We start from the raw sequence: 21,834 nt of genomic DNA on the forward strand, positions 1-21,834 counted from the left end.
GAATCCCAAACACTGTTACAGGCTGGGGACTGACTGGCTCAGCAGCAGTCCAATGGAAAGGGACCTAGGGGTTATGGTGGATGAAAGGCTGGATATGAGTAAACAGTGTGCCCTTGTGGCCAAGAAAGCTAACGGCATACTGGGGTGCATTAGGAGGAGCATTTCGAGCAGATCTAGAGAAGTAGTTATTCCTCTTTATTTGGCACTGGTGAGGCCACATCTGGAATATTGTGTCCAGTTTTGGGCCCCCCAGTATAAAAAGGATGTGGATTTGCTAGAGCAGGTTCAGCGAAGGGCAACAAAAATGATTAAGGGTCTAGAGCACAAGACCTATGAGGATAGGCTGAGGGATTTGGGCTTGTTTAGTTTACAGAAGAGAAGACTTAGAGGTGATTTAATAGCAGCCTTCAACTTCCTGAAGGGGAGCTCTAAAGAGGAGGGTGAGAAACCATTCTCAGTGGTGTCAGATGGCAGAATAAGGAGTAATGGTCAGAAGTTGAAGAGGGAAAGGTGTAGGTTAGATATTAGGAAAAACTTCTTCACCAGGCGCGTGGTGAAGCATTGGAATGTGTTGCCTAGAGAGGTGGTGGATTCTCCGTCCCTTGAGGTTTTTAAGTCCTGGCTGGACAAGGTCCTGGCTGAGATAACTTAGTAGGGGTCAATCCTGCTTGAAGCAGGGGGCTGGACTAGATGACCTCCTGAGGTCCCTTCCAGCCCTATGATTCTGTGAAGAATGAACCATGTATCTTGAGATCTCAGGAAGTGGCATCAGCTTTCACCACACTTCATTCATCAGAGTCCTATGAAACTGTGCCTAATCTCAGAGACACCAAAGTATGCACTCTGAGGAGAAAACATGATAGCGCCTTCTTCTTAATAAATCTCTGCATGTGTTTCTAACCTCCTCACACACAACCACAACCATGTGTAATATTACAAAATTATCTAAAATGCCTATGCTTCCTAAGGGATTTGGACATTTGAATATTTTGGCCTGGCAGCATGTAAATTAGAACTCACTGCTGATAGAGAATATAGTCAACCTTGGCTGCTATTAGGAGGCTCCTGTGTTGTCAGTGATACAAGAACACCCAAATCTGTCTACGGAGGGAAAAAAGCAGCAATCAGCTTGGCTTCCCCATTCCCTTTCCTCTTCACCTTGACGAAAAGTATTTTTAGCTCTATGAATACAACTGCCAATACGTACACCTTCATTCTTTGTGAGGGAAAGATTCTGATCACAGGCAGAAATTCAACAGCAAATCTACCTTACATAACCAAGGTCAAGGGAAACATTCTCACAGTCAAAGTCAGATTTCCTTAATACACCAATATGTCCCCCTTTTTTGGACAAATCTGGATCCATTAAAGTTAACAGGAATTTTGCCCCCAGGCTTCACTAAAGCCAGGATTCACCCTGAGTGTAACACGATTATTGTATATACTGGCACTCACACAAGTACCTTTACTGGTACGAGTGCTGCCAGCAAGAGAAATGCACAGGAGAAAGCTACTCCTTTGCATTTGCAGGACTAAGCCTTTGTAAATCCATTGAAGTTAATTGGTCTTCTCAGGTATGTAAATCTGGCAGAAAGAGGCCTAGTATTTGTAGTCTCGGAATGCAGCAAAGCTTAATATATAAACTAAATAGCATCTCCCATCTGCTCAGTCCCGGAGGCAGTATGTAAAGTTGTGCCAGAAATAGGAACAAAGGCATTTTTTCAGAGTGCTGCAATAAGAAAGACAAAAGAAAACATGTACACAAAGCACAGATCTTGTTAATCCACACAGTGCCAAGTTAGATCAGTAGGGTTCTGTCAGATGGAAGGAAAACTGTGAAGTTTATGCCTAAAATTTATAACTGGTATATGCAGGTCTTACACTTGCAGTGAATTTGGCTCAGAGTTCAACTGCTTTATGCAGTACAGCAAGAACTTGCAACCTGGAAATACCAGAAAGATATCCTTATAATGTCAGCATCCGTACAATTGCTGTCTTCGGCCCCAATCCTGCAAACAAACACTTACTCATACACTTATTTTTACACAGCAATAGTCGCATTGCAGTCAATGTGTAAGTGTTCACAAGGCTGAGCTTCAGATGAAAGCTTTGGAAACAAATGTTAGTAATGACATGTGCTTTTATGCCCTCTTCTGGGCTCCATACCTTTCTTCAACTGCCTCATTTTGCCTGTGAGCTGCTTCAGCAGGGACTGTCTCCATTTTTGAGAGCAAAATAAATATACAGTCCTATTCTTGTCACACAGTCTACCGCTCTTCTCCAGAAATGTATTCCCTTGTAAACCTTTGTTAGCTTCGAATTTGGATTGCTAAACTGCTCATCCTAACACTGACAACTGTACAAAGCACAGTAAACAAGTTCTTAAAGCATTCAGCATCCCATTTCCTTCAAGCCCCACAAACCCACACTCTACATTTGTGCAGAAAATGCGCAGAAAGGGGAAAAAAAAGTTAACAAAAACTATTCTTAACTTAGTACCTTTTCAGCCAAGGCCTTTAAACTGTCTAGAAACCTTTGCCAGAAATCCTTGAAGAGAGGACGGTCAATTTTCTTCAGACTTTCTTTGGTGCTAGCATCCACACTGACATACAGCTGTGTTACTGGCTCAAGGTTCCTTGGCAATAAAAAGGAGAGGGGAATCATTATTTTCAGATATTAGAGCTAACTGAATTTATGCTTTTTACAGAACCATCCATAAGATGCAACATCACAGAGCAAATAACTATGCTGGACTCTGCTGTGTTCCCAAAAGCAAAAGCAGTATTGTAATATTTACAGCATACTCTCTCAAAATTCATCCGTGCATCTTTACCAAATAGCTGGGGTTTCTAACAGCAACAGGAAATAGTCTTTCACCACATAAATGTGCCACAAAGCAAGGAACACAAATTCTAACCAATCAAAGAAGGTTCAAGCCCAGTGAAAGTCCGACAATCCAGTCCTCACAGAACACCATCTTTCACCCAGGTAGAACACCAATTAAGAAAAGCTTTCCCAAGTAGCCAGTGAGCAAAGGAGACTGAGGCTTCTTGAAACTTTTAAAAGCTTCACTTCCTATTGGAACATCTGCTGACAAAGTGCCCTAAAATTACACCTGTCTTATAGGACGGCACCCCTATTCAACAGAAATGCAGTGCTGCTCAACCGAGTTCACCCAGCAGAATGGGAAATCAGTGAGTTGGCCAGGTAGAACTTTATGGTTCCAAAACTGTAAGCTACATTTTGCTACAAAAAAATGTAAAAGTGGCACAAAAGTGGCTTTAGAAATGAGCTCCTGCTACCTTAACTTCTGGGACCCCACCCAAAATCTTGCACTGAATCCTTTTAAACTAGCACTAATGTGAGCATGCCTGGGGCCAAAGATCTACTGTAGTAAGAGGCATTAATTCCAATGCCATAGTTCTGATTTCCTCCCCATTTTTAATAGGCCCAAATTTCCATATTTTGATGACTATTCCTCTGGTGCAAAAAGTGAGGGATGTAGCTCCCATGAGTCGTTAAGTTATTTAAAGAGATCATTAAAACAATCCCAGTCTGTATCAGTCTAAACACAAAGGGCTGCAGCTCAAATTTCTGTGGGAAAACATATTACAGCTTGTACCCCTCTAGTCCGGCACCCTGAGGACCTGAACAGTGCTGGCTGTGAGAATTTGCTGCACCAGGTAAATACTGTTTAGCAGCATTACCAACACTTCCACTGCTTACTGGGCTCTTAGAAGACATATAGGGCTAAAGTACAGCTAAATAGCAGCAGAGAATATGGAGAGCCAGGAATGGTGGCTGTAAACAAATTTCATGGGATGACAAGAAACTTGGCCACACCTATGCTAAGTGGTCAACACTGGTTAATTAAAATCATGCCAGATCATGGATGTTGCCCAATGAGAGTGTGCCAGACAAGAGAGGTTCAACCTGTATGCTATAACTCCTTTTATAATTTAAGACATGCTGTTTACAAGTGAAATCTTCTGGTGAATGTGGTCACTTCTATGCCCATTCACAGAGGACAGGTATTGTCACAGCCCCCCACCCCAGCTACAATACACATTCACCAATAGGTTAACACAAGTACTACATCAGCAACTTCTAAAAGCTTAAACCTACTCTGCTGTCCAAGACCCTGTGACCGATTTCATCCATGCTGGAGCTTCAAGTCCAGCAGGTGTCATGCAGACACTGGGAATCAAGGAGTAGAATAAATAATACAGTATTCTGCTAAGCAAGGAATAACAAACAAGGAGCAGCAAACAGAGTTAGACTTGGCAAGCTCCTTAAAAACAAGAGAGACAGACAAAGTAGATTATTTTTTATATTCTTTTGTGTCTTCTGAAGGGCTAGTGACACCTGTCAAACACAGCGCAAAAACACTCTACCACTACTCCCTCTAGATGAAGTGACAGCTTCAAAATTTTATTCTTAACTAGCCAATGTTTTAGGAAGTTAAGGAAGAGTTATCCACAAATGCTGCCTGTGAAGGCTGCTAACATGCAGGCTGTGATGCCAGTCTGATTTGATGGCTTAAAAAAAAAAAAAAAACTTCATGCAGTTATCAATCACTCCCTCTTTAAATAAAACTTGAAGATGAAAATTGGATACATTTGTCATTCTATCCACAAGTGGTGAGAGCTGCTGAAATATTCCATGGGGCTCTGACACGGATTCAGCAGTGACCAAACAAGAGTGACAGCCTATACCTATAGCTTTCAGCTAAACAAAAGCTTACACAGCCAGCACCAGATCCCTCAGAGACTTACAGTCCAGACAAAAAATGTCAGTAAACTATAGAGTGTAAGCCAGAGGTGGGCAAAATACCACACACCAAGCAGCTGGGACCTCCCTGCCTGGCCCATTCCCGCATGCCACTCAAGCTGGCCGCTGGCCCATGTGCATCTATGAATGCTGTGAGCCCAGAGAGGCTTTGTGTCCTGTCCCTGCCCCCCACACAATCTCCATATGACCTATTTCCAAACAACAGGAGCTGCCTGTCTGAAGAACAGGCAGCATGTGAAATATCCTTTCCCTGCTCCACTCATGCTCGCAGCATTCAGAGCAGCACTTGACCCCTGCAGCCGATTTCTTTGAGTGGCCTGTGGAGACATGGAATGCAGGGAGCCTGGCTGAGGAACCCGCTAGGCCACTGGCTGGGAGTCACCAAGGTAAACATCTCTAAGCCAGAGCTTGCCTCTGGCACCCCAGCCTCTCCCTACCCGGAGCCCTCTGCCCCTCTCCTGCACCCAGGCCCTCTCCCAGACCCTGCAACCCAATCATAATCCCTTCCTTCACCCAAACTCCCTCTCACACCACACACCTCCTTCTTCACCCCAGTCCCTTAACCCCAAGCTTGCACCCAACCTCCATCCCAGACCCCGGTCCTCCTCCATTAATATCAAGAGCCCTAGACCACTTAGTAAATTCTTAGCATGGCCCCCCATCAAAAATTATTGCCCAGCCTGGGTCTAAGCTCAGCAACAAGAATAAGACTACTCTTACCTTAAACAACAAGGAGTCCTGTGGCACCATAAAGACTAACAAATTTATTTTGGCGTAAGTTTTTGAGAGCTGGAATCCACTTGTTGCATCTGATGAAGTGGTGTGAGCTCATGAAAGCTTATGCCCAAATAAAATGTGTTCATATCTAAGGTGCCACATTTTTACTGAAACAGCCTAGTACAGCTACCTCTCTGAGGTCTTAGGGAGGTCTGGCATGTTCTTAGAGCAAGTCTTATTAACTGCTGTATCAGATACCAGGCTAGGATGTGGCCAATTGGGATCAATGGACATGCTGATGAGAGAGCAAAACTAGAATTTTATCATGGAAAAAATATGAGTTTCCAAAAAACTTATTTTCAAAAATAGCATTAGCTCTCTTTTTAAATTCTATGTTTAGTTTCCAAAAGAGCACTTTCTGTCCATCAGGCACATAATACATGGTTTGAAAAGTAACTTGATTACACAATTACCCAATCATTTGGAATGGCTTTGGAGTACCTAATTACTCACTCCGAAAATGCATGGTTTTCCCTCACACATTCAGACCAAAAAAGAGCCAGAGAGGAAGCCAACTATCAGAGACTACTTGTGTGTATTATTCTTTTGCACACAATGGAATGTTCTAGTCACCTGGAAATAGGTATTGTGGGAAACATAACACATCAAAGCCATTGCTGCTGCACCTCCACGAACGTTGCTAATGTTCCACCAAAGAGGAATTTGGGTGTATGCTGTTAACTTATACCTTTCAGAATACTCCCCCTCCCAACTGTGGGAGCTGAAGACAAGGTCAGCACATCAGCAGGGAGTTTTTCAGTGCAGTTTTAATTCTTGGTTAAGCAGGGTGTCAAGCATTCTCCAAACAGACAAATAATATACTTGTCATTCACCCAGCACCTTTAATTAAAGAACTTGAAAATATTTTTATAAATATTAAATTTCCCAACTTCCTCTGTGAGGGTAGCTAAAAATGACTGTCCTTTGCTGGTGGGGATAGCAAGAGAAGGAATGAATTGCCCAAGGTCACAAGGAAGTGAGTGAATGAAATGGGAATACAGCTCATGAGTTTTGATTTGTGCTCTGTTAGAAACACTCTCTTTCTTTACTTATTTGCAATCACAAGGGCAAAATGCAGAAAGAATTTCATTTGTTTTATCCCCATCAATCTGATGACCCTCTAGAAACTTCTGCAATGGACCTTTGGTAACACCGCCTACATTTCACTTCAAAAGTAATTGCACTGAATTGAGGAAGCACAGAAAAAAATAAATATACAATAGAGTGGAGAAGAGAAAGAAGAGGCAGGGAAATGAGCCCAGAGAGACTAAAGCTCTGACCCAGGAAGATTATGAGCAATAATTTGTAACACAGAGTGTGGTAGTGTGAATTCCCACTATTATAAAATATTATCAAACTATAGATCTGTGATGGGGTTCTGGGGTCCCCCAAGCTCTGCACCCCGTCCGCAGGCAGGAGAGTCTCTCACTTAGCAGGAGAACAGCGGGTTTATTAGCCGACAGGACACAGCATTGTACAGAGGAGTCAGTGCAGCAGGCAGAGACAGCCAGTTCAATTTATGTTGGGGAGAGGAGGCCCCGAGGGGCCCCCAGAGCCGGGGCCTTGCCCCCTCCTTGGTCTCGCTCTCTCCCTCAGCACAGACTAACTGCTTTCAACTCCCAGTTCCAATTCAAACCTCTTAGGCTCCACCTCCTCCTTTGTCTGCAGTACAAAGGTGTTACCTGGTTGTCAGGGTTACCCTCAGCAGGAGCCTCACACCCTCTGTGAGCCACACACACACACACAGGTTATCCCCCAATTCATCACAAGATCACAAAGTCATTAGAACAAGACAAGCCCAACTGAAAAAAAACCAAAACGTTTTTTAGGATTCTTACCTAATTTCCACAGGGAACTGTGCATTTGTAACCAAGAAGCTGGAGATGTTGTGATGGTGCAGCAGTTTTAAGAATGTGTTGATTTTTGGGTACATAATTGGCTCTCCCACCAGAGACAGTGCACAGTGTTTCACCACCATCCCCTCTTCAAAACGATCTATTCTCACGCCTGGCACACCTGGAAAAAAGGGAAAGGGGAATAAAAGAAAACTGTGGGAAAAGACTTTACAAAAATAATTCTTGCAAAACCTACACGTGTGGCACATCTTGCATGTTTGCTGGAAACAGAGATAAAGTGAAGACAAAAATTTGCTGATTATCATATAAGAAAACTAGCCAATCCTGGGCCATGGGGGAGGGAATTGAGCATCCCTTTACCCTCCAATAACTAAAAGCCAGCTTGTAAGCAACTCTCCTGAAACAAAATAAAAAAGCAGTCCTGTAGCACTTTAAAGACTAAAAAAATTATTTATTAGGTGAAGAGCTTTCGTGGGACAGACCCACTTCTTCAGATCCCTCCCATTGTCAGGTCTGTCCCATGAAAGCTCATCACCTAATAGATTATTTTATTAGTCTTTAAAGTGCTACATGACTGCTTTTCTGTTTTGACAGAGTACAGACTAACACGGCTATCTCTGTCACTATTCTCCAGAAACAACTTATACTTGAGCCTCTTCCTCCAGCTATGCCGCTACTCATTTAAAGGTTTACACAGTGTTAAGATCAAGAAAACAGACTGATAACAGACATCACTGAGCCAGATCTGCTGCTGGTGTAAATTAGCACATCACTTAAATCAATGCACCTACATTGCTTTGCAGCAGAGAATAAAGCTCCCCCATGTATACAGTTTATGTAATTAATTTTTAAAAACAAAAGCAATATTTTAGTACACTGTATAAAAAGTGTTACTTACCATTGTAACCACTGTTCTTCAAGATGTGCTGCTCATATCTATTCAAGTTAGGTGTGTGCATACCACGTGAATCACAGAAAGTTTTATTCTAGCAATTACCCAGAAGGTGGGCTGTGGAGCCCCCAGGAGTGGCAGCAGTGTGGAGCCCTATATATGACCCTGCCAACCCCACCACCCCTCAATTTCTTCTTGCCGGTATCTCCAAAAGCAAGGAAGAAGGGTGGGTCTCAAATAGATATGAGCAAAATATCTTGAAGAACAACAGTTACAAAGGTGAGTAAATGTTTCTTCTTCTTTGAGTGCTTACCCATATCTATTCAAGATAGGCAATTCACAAACCAAACCTAGGGTCAGAGTCAACACATGGGTGACTCAACCACAGTGGCCCTGAAGGCCACATCCTCTCTAAACTGTTGTATGATAGCACAGTGAGATATAAAAGCGTGTACAGAGGACCATGTCGCAGCTCCACAGATTTTCTGGGGGAGCACATGAGTCAGGAAGGAAGCCAAAGAGGCCTGAGCTTGCATAGAACAGGAACAGGCAGCAGGGTAACCTTGGTAAGGTTATAACACATGCTTATACAGGATGCAGTCCAAGAAAAGATGTGTTGTGATGAAACTAGAAGTTCTTTCATTTGATCATCAACAGCCACAAAGAGCCGTGAGGTCTTGTGGAAGGACTTAGTCCATTCGATGTACAAGGCAAGCACCCATCTTACACTGAGAGAGTGCAGTTGTTCCTTACGCGGGGAGCTGTGAGGTTTGGGATAGAAAATAAGGAGGAAAATGTCCTGGCTAATATGGAAGCAGAAGACCACTTTTGGTAGGAAAGCCAGGTGAGGATGGAGTTGAACTTTGTCCTTATGGAACACCGTGTACGGGTCTCCAACTCGAGGGCCCAGAGCTCAGACACCCTTCTGGCAGAGGTGATGGCCACCAGGAAGCCCACTTTCCAGAAAAGGTACAGAAGAGAACACATGGCCAAAGGTAAGCACCCCAAGTACCAGGTTAAGGTCCCAGGCTGGAAGCTGGAACCAGACAGTGGACCTGTGAGTGGAGGCAGTCCATGCCCTGGAGAAAGCACCCCACCATGGGGTGTGTGAAGACAGCACACCCACCCTCCCCTGGATGGAAGGCCGAGATGGCTGCCAGGTGGACCTTGAGGGAAGAAGAGGCAAGATCCTGTTGCTTCAGAGAAAAAAGGTAGTCCAGCGTCTGCGGGACAGGCTGTGCTGAGGTGTGAGGTTGTCCCCAGACAGAGAAATGTGTCCACTTAGCCAAGTATGAGCACCCTGTAGATGGCTTGCAGCTGCTGAGGAGGACCTGTCACACATACTGCAAACACGCCTGCTTGACAGAGTTTAACCAACAAAGTCACCATGTCATGAGGTGAAGGGCGCAAAGGTCCAGGTGGCATAGATGACTATGGTCCTGCATGATAAGATCTGGAAGCAGAGAAAGCCAAATGGGTGGGAACCTTAAGAACTCCATCAGTGTGGGGTACAGTGCTTACAAGCCCAAGCCAAAGCTATCAGGATAACATCTGCCTGGCCCCTGTGAACCTTGAGGATAGCATATAACTCCTCCTGCAAGTCCTCAGACAGCAGGTCCTTAAATTTAAGGAGAGAGGCCCAAGAGCTGTAGTTATAATGACTGAGGATAACCAACTGGTTAGCCACCCCAAGCAACAGGTCCCCCGTAGAATAAACCTTTCTCCCAAATAGGTCCAGGAGCTCAGTGTCCTGAGATTTAGAGCTGGAATCTGTTGACCCTGACACTCTTTTTCATTAACTGCTTCCACCGCCAAGAAGTAAGGGAGAGGATGGGTGTGCAAGTAGTCAAACCCCTTGACCAGCATAAAGTATTTGCGCTCTCCCGCTCCTCCCCGGACAGTGGGAGGAATGAGGGCTGGAGTTTGCCAAATGGAGAACAAAATAGTTTTGTTAAATGGAAGGACCGAGGTGAGGATGTCATCCAACTAAGTGACCTCTTCCACAGAAAGATTGAGGCTGGTAGCCACCCAAAGCAGAAGATCCTGGAGTGCCCAGAAGTTTACAGGTAGAGGACCTGAGATAGAGGAACCTGTCACATACAGAGAAGAGCTGGAAGAAGCCAACACGGGTGCCATCTATGCCAAAATCCCTGGTTGTTCAGAAGTGGGATGCGAGAAGCACTCTCTGGGGGTGAGGGTCCAGAGGAGGATAGCTAATTGTAACCTTGGGAACCAGAGGGGAGGCCAGAGGCTGAGACTGAAGAGGAGGCATGGAGCCCTGTGCCTGACATTATACCCCAGGCATCCAGAACTGCCACTGAGATGGAGGCCACTGAGGATGCCCATGTACCTGAGCAGATGGGGGTCTGGTGTGATGGAACAGTCAGACGCAACCAAGATATATCCCCCCCGACACACACACACACACACACACACACACACGGGTGACAGGCAAGGCCATGCAGGAGGACCATGGAAGTGCTGTCCCAGATGGAGCCATTGGTGGAGAGCAAACAGCAGCAAGCCAGGAGTAAGAGTGCTAACAGGGTTGACAAGACAAGCAAAACCAGTGCTGAGATGAGAAGCAATGAGACAAAGACTGGTACTGAGTGCAGGGATGATGCCAAAACAAAGACCGGCCCCAGGAAGTGGACTGGCATGTCGAGCACGAATGCTGATGAGGTGGAATCTGGTACGCTGCAGGACATGGGCGCCAAGAGCTGGATCAGCAGGATACCCAATATGTCAAGCTAGACCGGCACAGAGAATGTGATCTACTCACAGAGCGAGAGTGGTGCCAGGCACGCCCATGCTGGCCACTGGACGGAGCTAAGGTGATCAGATTTCAGGATCAAGATGACAGGTGGGAGAGCCCAAACTGGAACAGCATCAAAATAGATGCAGGCCTTGGGGGAGAGAGCGCTGAGCTTCACTGCAGTGGGCAGAGTGTGTCAAAGAGCCGGAATCAGAGCCCTGTGCCACAGAGGCCCTCGATAAGGAGTGGTAGTGTGTAAAGCGGAAATGAGATCAAGCCCACGAAAACAAAGTCCCACGTTTCATTTAACAAAACAACAACAGAACATTGCCAATCAGATTGAGTCACCAATACTATCTGATTTAAGACCTATTAAAACACAAGCACTGCTTCATCTCTGAGTTATAAAGACCACTTTCAGGTGAGAAGGTGGCAACAATAAGTCCACCCATGAAACCGTGGTGATCCCATGAAACTGTCAACCAAAGTAAGTGCATTTAGGCCCTTAATTACATGAACCAGATTCATATTAGCTATCTGGGTATGAAGAGTGTTCTATCCTATCCATCGCCAGCTCCCTGAAGTTCTGCGTCTCCATGTGAACTTGTTTAACTACGGCTGTGTCTACACTACAGTCCCCTTTTGAAAGGGGAATGAAAACAAGGCAAATCAAAAATGCAAATGAAGTGCTGATTTATAAATCTCATGCTTCATTTGCATAATCTTGGGCGATCTCACTTCCTTAAGAGACTGGATTCTGCGGAGGGCAATGAAAATGATTAAGGGGCCGGAGCACAGGACCTATGAGGAGAGGCTGAAAGATCTGGGTTTATTTAGTTTGCAGATGGGAAGACTGAGGGGTGATTTGATAGCAGCCTTCAACTTCCTGAAAGAGGACTCAAAAGAGGATGGAGAGAGCCTGTTCTGAATGGTGACAGAGTGTAGAACAAGGAGCAGTGGTCTCACACAGATGGAGAGGTGTAGGTTGGATATTAGGAAAAAACTATTTCATCAGGAGGGTGGTGAAGCATGGGAATCCTCTCCATCCCTAGAGGTGTTTAAGTCCTGGCTTGACATAGTCATGGCTGGGATGATTTAGTTGGGGTTGATCCTGTTTTAGGCAGGGGGCTGGACTAGATGACATCATGTGGTCCTTTCCAGCCCTAGAAGTCTATGATTCCATGAAACAACAACAGCAGAGTAGATGGGGTTCTTTAGAACAAAAACCCTGGTTTTGAAAGAACCCTTCTTTCTGAAAAAATTACGAATGAGTGCTTTCAAAAACAGGGTTTTATGCAAAAGAACAACATCTACACTGCTGTTTTTGTTTTGAAAACAAAGCAGTCTCTTTCAGAAGTGAGACTGAGCAAGATTATGCACATGAAGCATGAGATTTGTAAATCAGTGCTTCATCTGCATTTTTGATTTGCCCCATTTGCACTCTCCTTTTGAAAGGGGACTGTAATGTAGATGCAGCCTAGGAGTAAAAGGCAAGCCATTTCAAATTTCTGTTCTGCAGGCATCATTTCATATTACCCTAAGGAGCCTTGATGAATCTGAACACTATATAAAGAGCATTTTAAAAGTGCTGTCCTCAACTAACCTCATGTTGCCTGGACATTACCACTCAAATGGTACTAAAAAATTACCCACTGGGCTTCAACAACAGAGTAAAAAAAGGTGTTCTGAGGACAAAGCCTCAACCTTAAATAGAGAAGGTGATCTGTGAATCAGGAAGTTTAGTGCATTTAAAATGAGCTCAATTTAGTCCTGATTCCAAGACAGGACCCTACAGACTAGCACTGGGAATTGTATTCCATTGGAAAGGAGAGTTGCAGATTTATAATAGGACAAAGAACTTTCTTCTAATTTTGGAAGAGGCAGAGTTATCAGACATTAAAGTCCCAACATCTCCATGTCTCAGAGTTATTCTGGGAAGCATTTAATTTAATATCTCTTCCTCTATGAGCCCTAAGCTACTGGATAACAGTGACTAAGGTACCAGGCTTATAAGCAGTGCAAAATAAATCATCCTGATAACACATTTTAACATAATCTAAATTTTTTCTACAACTGTTATTGTCAAACATGGCATGCACCACATGCATAATGGTAGAATACTGAGGTATTATAAGCAATCATTTTGATCACCATAAATTACACCCTAGCTCAGGGTTATTCCCAAGGAGTACGTGGCCATGTTGAAAACCATATGAACTCCTATATACCTAATAACTATATACAGTTTCTGCACTCAAATTCCCATTTCCTTTGGATAAGCTCACTTTCAGCTCTGAGGCGCTCACAGCCTTCTTCAACTTCAGCTCTTTGAGGATTGACTACATTTCACATACCCCTTGATCTGCAACGCCTAGGTACATGGGATATACCTGGCCCAAACTTCATTGTTCATACTGTACCAGTATTACAGTTTTGAATTAACAGTCCAGAAACAGCCAGATAAATGACCTTCCTCTCCCCACGCTTTACAAAACCTAGATTTTCCAATTCAGTTTAGGGCACACCTCATTACAAATCCAGGACTGTAATACCAAAGGTATTTTGAGAGGGGCACAATTTATTTAGTATATCTATGCAGCATGTGCCCTTGCAAAGGGGCTTACTAGTCACTACCCGCAAAATGTATCCATCAAATAAATTATCCTGCCCCTTCTCCTTTAGTGGTCAATCAGTCAATAAGATTTCTCTCTCCATCATTTACACAATGGAGAATTCTGCAGATGGAGCAAGGAGAAACACTGCCAAGACCAACTCATTCCAGCAACAACATCAGACTGCACCATGACCCTCTAACTTCATTATCCGTTCCACTATCCCATTTTAGCCCCAGCATCCATGTCCATCTCCATTAGAAATAGGCCATGAACATGTAGTGTACCAAAAGCCTAAGAAACTACCTCTTCCAAAACATGATAGGATTTAAATGAGCAACTTAACAATAAGAGAACACCAATGAACTAGACAGGATTGCCCCATACTTTTGGAAAGAGTTTCTCCCTGTCCTGCCACAGGACCCTTCGTTGCTGCTACAGATCCAGACTAACACGGCTACCCCTCTGATACTCTCCCTCTCCTGTCGCTCATCCACTGGGTACGCTCCATGCTCAACCAAGATAGATGAATAGGTTACCCAATGACACCCAACACTAGGGCTTGTCTTGAATATTTTAAGGATATTGCAAATGACTCTTGACGCTCTCACAATCCAGACTGTTAATAAGAAAGAACATAATTCTAGAGTTTTCCTGTGAAACCCACTGGCTTTTCTTGTGCATAATTTCCTGTATCTGACAAAGGATGTGAGCTAAGGGGCAGTCCATAGATGAAATGAAGCCAAGAAGGTTTCAAGTTACACATTCAAGTGGGCTAGTTTCCAGAGGTGCTGAGCATCTGCAGCTCCTGTTGACTCCAGCTGGAATTTCCCATGCCCAGTACTAGCAGGGGAAAGGCAATCAGATCCGCAAGTGAATAAAGCAGGTACATGAACATGAGAGAATGCAGCCAACACTCCACAGATCTCATTCCAGTTAGGCTCCACAGCACACCCTCTGCTCAGATTAATGGACAATTCCTTTCTGTTCTTACCATTCCTTAATTTTTTATATAGCAAGGTCAAAATTTATAGTCCCCCAGTCTGTGCCCATTCACTGTGGGGCCCCTGACCACAACCCATATATCTTACCCCTGCTGTGATACATGAGGGAGCTCTCTTCAGCTCCTTCATGGCAGCAACTAGCAGCCCAGGGGTTGACCCCGAGTTCTAATGATGTAAACAAGACAAACTATCAGGGGAAAACCAACAATTAATAATGCACCATAAAAATATCACAGTTGCTTACATTTGAGGGGACATGCAATTGTTAGGTTTCTTTTCGAGTGCTTTTTTGATCCACACCTTGTAAGTTAGGGTCTGTTCTGATTTCCACCTAATGGATTCATTAAAAGAAATTTAAATTACCTTTAAATTGCTTGATCAAGCTCTGGTGGTTTTCTATAGCCTCCCGTAAGATCATTTCAGGTTGGTCCATTTTCCATCGCCATTCTGTGCCCACTGGATTTGTGTGATGTCTAAAAAAAGAAATATTGGATTTTTTATTGTGATTTGTAACACACAGGAATAAGCCCACCAGCCACTCTTTGCACTTGTGACATTCTTGTAAAAAAAAAAAAATACAGCACAACAAAAGTCAGCTACAAATCATCAATACACCTTAACTATGGGACTCTTCTAACAAACCAGCCAGCTCCAACAACTTTTCATCTCTCTTCTCCCCAGGTAGAAAGCTGGGCCTTGATGTACTTTCTGAAAGCCAATGGCCTGGCTATTTCGGATCATAGGCAGAAGTTTGTTCCACAGCCAGGGAACAGGCTGACTCCAACCAGGCTTCTTATTAAAATCAACAGGATCCAGATCTAGCACCTCCAGTGGCTACAGCCGTGGCAATACGACAGACGCAGGGAGACAGGTCCTAGGTGAGCTGGCCACAAACTGAAAGTAGAGGAGCTATTTTCAAATGATAATGAAATAAGTTGCTTCTAACACAATAGCGTTACCCCTTCTATGAGTTCCAATGTAAAATGGACAATAGCAGACTTGGTTATTCACCATAAACAAATGAATATGGAACATCTGGTGTAACCTATCAGAAATACCTCTATGATGGAGCCATTTAATTTCCTAGATTTATGCAGGCTTCTCGGGTTGGTTACAAGATTTTTTTCTTTAAATACTGAATGACTGAAACTTAATATAAAGTAGTACAGGTTGAATCTCTCTAATCCAGAACTCTCTTGTTCGGCAACATCTGTAAGCTAACATGATTTTAGTTAGCTGGATGACCACATCATGGGTGTGATCAAGTGTCCCATGGTCCCATAAAGTTTGTTTACTACCACTACCCCTGGCTCTCAGTGTTCTGTGGTGTTATTTGGCTCTGATTTACCCCTAAAATATCTTCTAAGAGCCCAGTAAGCAGTAGAAGTGCGGGTAATGCTGCTAGACAATATTGACCTCCTGTGGTCCAGCAAATTCTCTCATCTGGCACCAGTAAGGTTCTGAGGATGCCGCATTAGAGAGGTTCAGCCTGTAGTTCTCTGCACTGAACTAGTGGCAAACAAATTGGTCAACCACATAAAATATCTGATTTAGGGCCACAATACAGCAACTTGCTCAGAATCAAGCAAGCCCACCCACCCAAAGACGACTAATATCTCAAAAGGTCTACTCAACTGATTCACATGCACTGATTCTTTTTCCACAAGGCAAACATCTGCAAATTCTTCATGTCCTCCTTTAGTTTTTCAGATATACCATAAATCCCTCAAAACTGCCCTGTGCCAAAGGCACCCTAACAAACAAAAAAATAAATAGCAGCACATACTGCATGTTCCCCCTTTACTACAAATGATTCTGCATACCTGGAACAACTCTCAAGAGGTGTCCTAGACAATGAGCTTGCTTCTGTTCTGCCATACAGCAATGGCATAACTCCACTGAGTTCAGTGGTATAGATAAAACAGAAATTAAGAACAAGCCCTAAAATGGTGTTTGAAAAAAAAAAAAAACTCTGACAGTTTTCTCCACAAACTGGGTGCATTCTTCTTAACCCTATTCGTGTTTTGAACTGAACTGAAATTCATAAGGCTGCCTGCATATTCACAAGACTACTTGTTTTCTCTCTCATTTGCACACTTCCACCATCAATTTCAGTACAGCTCTCAGAACAGATTATTAAAGCACTGGAGAGGGAACAAAACTCCCTACTGGCTCTCACGCAATGACACTGACAGATTAAAATAGGCAGTGAAGTGAGCAAGGAATACAGGATCACACCATCTGTCCATACAGTGTTCACAGTTCAGGTTATCGTGCAAGGAAGAGCTGACATCAGGAGGGTTTCAGGCTAGTGGTTTTGACCTGCAGAACATAGAGTTCCATGTATCTTCTATAGTCTTCAGAAGTTGGCTTGGCAACTTTACAAGAGGCCACTTGCCCTCCTCAGTCTTTCAGGTACACAGCACTTAACACATAACATCTAACATGCAGCTAAAAGAGGCAAGGAAGGCCAGAATTAAGGGTCTGATTCAAAGCCTACTGCACTAAGCAAAAGTCTTCCACCAACTTCAGAGGGATCTGAGAGAGAAAAACCCTTCAACCTCGCACTTTGACAGAGGCAAACTAATTGATTCTCTAGCTAGCACAAGGTCAAAGTGCCCCTTTTGGGCCAAACACCTCGTATGTCCAGATAAAGGATGAATTCACGCATTGATGCCTGAATGGACAAAAGACAGATACAAAAACAAAAGTGAATCTCAACCAAAATCAGCTTTATTCTTTAAAAGATTCTCCCAAAAAAACAAAAATAGTTTACCATCCTGCCAATATACAAAATTTTGTGAAGGTGAAATATAAAAATGTATTTATACAGTTCCTACATGCTTAACTCCATCACTTGAGCCATGAATATTTAACAGGGTGACTTGCCAAAAAGTCAACAGAGCTTTGATGACTCTGGACATCCACTAATTATGAGCGTCTCACAGACCTAGACCTTTATAATACAATAACTAGTTAGCAAACACAGTGGGTCATGTCTGTAAATGGCTTATTTAGCATATGGAATTTTAATGGGGACACAAAGCATATTTCATGGCTTCGGAGACTGTATTTCCTAGTTATTGGCACAGCCAATATTTCAATTTCACCTTTTCATTCACCAGCTGGTTCTAAGGTGTCCTGTGTGTCCTATGTCCTGTGCCCAACTAGTTACACTGGTCTTAAGAACAGTCCAAGATAAAATTTCATTCTTTCTTCCCCTTCCAGAACTAAACGCACCATATCAAAGTGTGGGGGGTGGAGGGGACAACAACCACCCTCTCGCATTAGACAGCTTTCAAAACATATTCATTTAAGGGACTGTTCTGCTACTCCAGAATACAAGTCATGATTGTATTAGTGTATTGCTATTAGAAACCAATGAAAGATCCCACCTGAACACAGTATGTGTTTCCAGATCATTCCACCAGTCCTGCAGAAAGTAAGCATGGCATACAAAGGAACCCTCTTTGTATTCTCATCAGGGCCTTGATCTACCTATATGATTTACCAGTGCTTCCCAAAGAACCCTGGCAGTTAATCATAACTTCTACCCAGGAAGGTGAATGCTCTTAAGTTGTAATATATATATGATAATGCAACCGCTAGTTTATTATCACGGGCAAGTTCCATAAATACTATTTGCCAAAATTGGAAAAAGGTGAGTTAATTTACTGCAAACCTTTGCATAACAAGTAGTTATCTTCCACTCTGAAAAAGTAGCCCAATCCATTATAAAGAAAATAATAGCACACAAAAATTTTAAAAGTTCCACATAGACAACTCAGACTGGGAGATCAGTAGTAGGAAGCTTCTTTAGACATTATGGGGAATTGTGGTCTAGTGGTAGGGGACAAAGTCAAGACTCTTGAAATGTATTCCTGGTTTGCTACTAATTCTCAACATGGCCTTGGGCTTGTCATTTATCCACCCTTAGCTTCAATCAACAGTAAGATATTTCTTTTATTTTGGGGGGCTGAGATGAGAAGAGGAAAGAGACAGAGTTAAAAGTCATGTAATTTAGTAAAATGTGCTTTTTCTAATTGAGACCTTTGATGCATTAAGAAAAACATGTCACCTTTTTGAATTCAGACTAATGGCCTTGTTTCTGGATGTAATCTTCTTTCCCCAAGGAAATATGTACTGCAAACAACATAACTGCTCTGTACTCAGTAAGAATGATGAGACATGGAAACGCCTCTTTTGAAATCAGTCCATAAGAATGTTTCTAGCATTCTGTCAAAAATGGATTGTCAAGACTGAACAACCATGGGCAATAATAAGTGGAAGGAAGTGAGCAATGTGCTTCCAAGAGCTTTATTATACAGTTACAAATATTTGATCCGAGGGGCTAGACAAAATTCTGGCCCCCAAGGACATTCCAATTGGAAGCAGACACTGAGGGAGTTTGGTATTTCCTTTGATGCAATCCTGTTTGTTTACAAGGAAAGTACAAACTTCTGTTTCTCTGAATGTAAGGAATTTTATATATATAAAAAGACCATTTTAGCCAACAGACTTAAAAGTGTGCTCTTTTTTTCCCAGAATTACACACTGTGCTCAGAGACTAGTGCTCAGCTTTCTTGTTTCTTGCCTCTGCACCTCTGTACCTCACACCCCCGACAAAAACACCTCTCAGCAAAACCCCTTTACCCATCCAATCCAAACCTCCTGGGCAGGATCACACAACACTTTTGTCTTAGGTAATGGCTTGTGATTGACTTGTCCTTAGTTATTTTAATCCAAAACAATCAATCTCCACAATGTGTTTACTCAACCTATAACAACTCTTCACCAGTTCATAACAATATTCCTTACTCATGCCATAGTACTGTATTACAGAAGTTTTACTGTTGCCCACTACATAAACGTACAAGATATTAAACACTGGCTTTGAGATACAAGTGCGAGAGTGATGCAAACTATGGGTTTCAATGCCAGTATGCTACTAAGACTGTGAAATGAATGTTGAGAGAAAGCTATCCCAAAGAGCAACACCACATAGTGAAAGTGTTTTTCATCCTACAAAGAAGGAAAGTAGCATTGTCCCCAGTTCGCAAACATGGAAAAGCGAAGCAGACAGGTGAAGTGATTTGCTGACTCAACCAAATTTAACCTTGCCTGTCTCTGACTGGAAGAGGTTGTGAAGCCTGACAAACCCTAATTGCTTCCCTTCACCAGTGCTGCGCATTATTCCCATAGGGCATTCCATAGGCTTTATGGAAAAAAAATTAAGAATATGAATATTACATAATTGGAACATGCTTTATGCAAAATATTTCATGTAAGCTATCACTGGAAAAGTCAGCTGGCTTAAGCTCATGGTATGGAGCTAACAATAGCAGTGTAGGCATCTGAGCTCAGGCTGGAACCCAGTCTCTGAAACCCAGCAAAGGGGGGAAATATAGATTACAGATATTTTACTAGTGGTAGATCAAAAACACTGTCACATGAGCCCCCAACTGCACAGATGGTAACTAGCAATTATAAAAAAGATAAACCAGTCATACTTCTTTAGCAATAAGGACTCTTGAGTCAATGAATTTTCCAAGGATTTTTGTTTTAATTATCTCTAATCTGATTTGAACATGCTTGCGAATTACGCTAGTTTGCAAACAGGTATATGGAGCAAACACATATTCTGCAAGCTTCCCCTCACAAAGTTTTGCAATCCGAACCGACTGGGACACTCAGCTCAAGCAAAGGCTTCCCAGATGCATGATTCAATTTTTTAAACAAAGATTCAGAAGGCAAGAAAGGGCCAATATGCTCACCTGCTACATCTAAAGTGGTTCAGTCAAGGGCACAATTCTAAAACTGCCGAATCCAGACCAAAAATATAGAACACTAGCCACCACAGAGTGTCCAAGATCCAGGGCCTACAAACTTCCACTGTCCAACTGCCCAAAGATTGCTTTGGGATTGCTATAAATGAGTCCTGTCTCTACCTTCCCTTGGAAGAACGTACACTATGAGGGCGTCTACACTAGCCTGGTGTTTAGAAACTAATTTTGAAAGAGGGCCCAATTTCGAAAGAGGCCGCAGAGCGTCCACACACTTAACGGCTTCTTTCGAAATTGTTTTTGGTGGAAAGGGGTGCGCATTTCGAAACTGCTCTTCCCCTCTGATTTCAGGAAGAGCAGCCTCTTTCGTAACTGAATTTCGAAATCGGGCACATGTAGACACTCCAGGGCCGCTATTTCGAAATAGCAGGTCCTCCATGGCAGCAGCCACAGGGGGTGCAGAGACACTCTAGCCCAGGTGTGTCCAACCCGTGGCCCTGGACAGCTAGTAATGCAGCCCCACAAGATTGTAAACTTTTAATGTTATTATATGATTTATATACATTAACTATATTATATATTTTATACGCGGCCCAAGACAATTCCTCTTCGCTCAATGCGGCCCAGGCAAGCCAAAAGGTTGGACAGCCATGCTCCAGCCAGCCGCAGCAGGGCTCTGTGGTCTCTGGGGCCAGCCTCTTAAGGCTGCACAGCCCCAGAAACTCTGTGCAGGAAGCTCAGAGCATGCCCAGAAGAGCCTCAGGAGCATGAGCCTGGCACATGCTCCAGCAGCCCAGACACCACTGCAACTCAGCCCATTGGCCAGATGGCGAGCTCCCAACACCCCAGGAACCCAGGAGGCCCTCTCCTCCCAGCCTGAGGAGTCGATGGAGACAAGCCAGGACCAGAAGAGGAGAGGCCACTCCTGGAGAGAGGCCGAGATTAAACATCTTCTCAGCCTCCAGGCAGAGGAGGACATACTGTTGCACAGCACCAGGTGGCCCCAACATGCAGCAGCCTTTGAATGGCACCCCCAGAGTACAGCTGATCAAGTGCACTCAAAAGTAAAGGAGCTGAGGCAGACCTATAGCCGAGCCAGGGACTTGTGCAGGCAATCAGGGGCAGGGGCCACCCTGAGGTGCCCGCATTACCGCATGCTGGACCAGCTCCTCGGCCCGAAGAACACCCCCAAGCCGGTAGCCATGGTCGACACAGCCAGCCCCGACTTAGACCCTGACGCAGACCCATACTACCACCCAGGACCATCAGGCTGGACCAGGGTGGTGGAGCCAGGGAGCAGCTCAGAGGATTAAGGCCCGCTGTTGTCAGAGTCAAGCTCCAGCACCTCCAGCCAGGCTCCCTCA

General features: G+C 43.7%; 1 protein-coding gene across 7 annotated transcripts in view; it reads right to left on the bottom strand.

Annotated features, from left to right (window-relative positions):
• Positions 1 to 21,834, bottom strand: part of LOC142023218 (S-adenosyl-L-methionine-dependent tRNA 4-demethylwyosine synthase TYW1-like) — a 189,490-nt gene that overhangs the window by 94,984 nt on the left and 72,672 nt on the right. For all 7 annotated transcript variants that reach the window (XM_075013957.1, XM_075013959.1, XM_075013958.1 and 4 more), the window contains 3 exons: positions 15,051 to 15,160; positions 7,407 to 7,584; positions 2,500 to 2,635 (listed from right to left, as the gene is read on the bottom strand). In XM_075013957.1, the coding sequence (XP_074870058.1) occupies positions 2,500 to 2,635; positions 7,407 to 7,584; positions 15,051 to 15,160 (424 nt within the window). The remainder of the gene's footprint in view (positions 1 to 2,499; positions 2,636 to 7,406; positions 7,585 to 15,050; positions 15,161 to 21,834) is intronic.

The sequence above is a fragment of the Carettochelys insculpta genome, chromosome 19, assembly GCF_033958435.1.
Source record: "Carettochelys insculpta isolate YL-2023 chromosome 19, ASM3395843v1, whole genome shotgun sequence".
Taxonomy (NCBI): Eukaryota; Metazoa; Chordata; order Testudines; family Carettochelyidae; genus Carettochelys; species Carettochelys insculpta.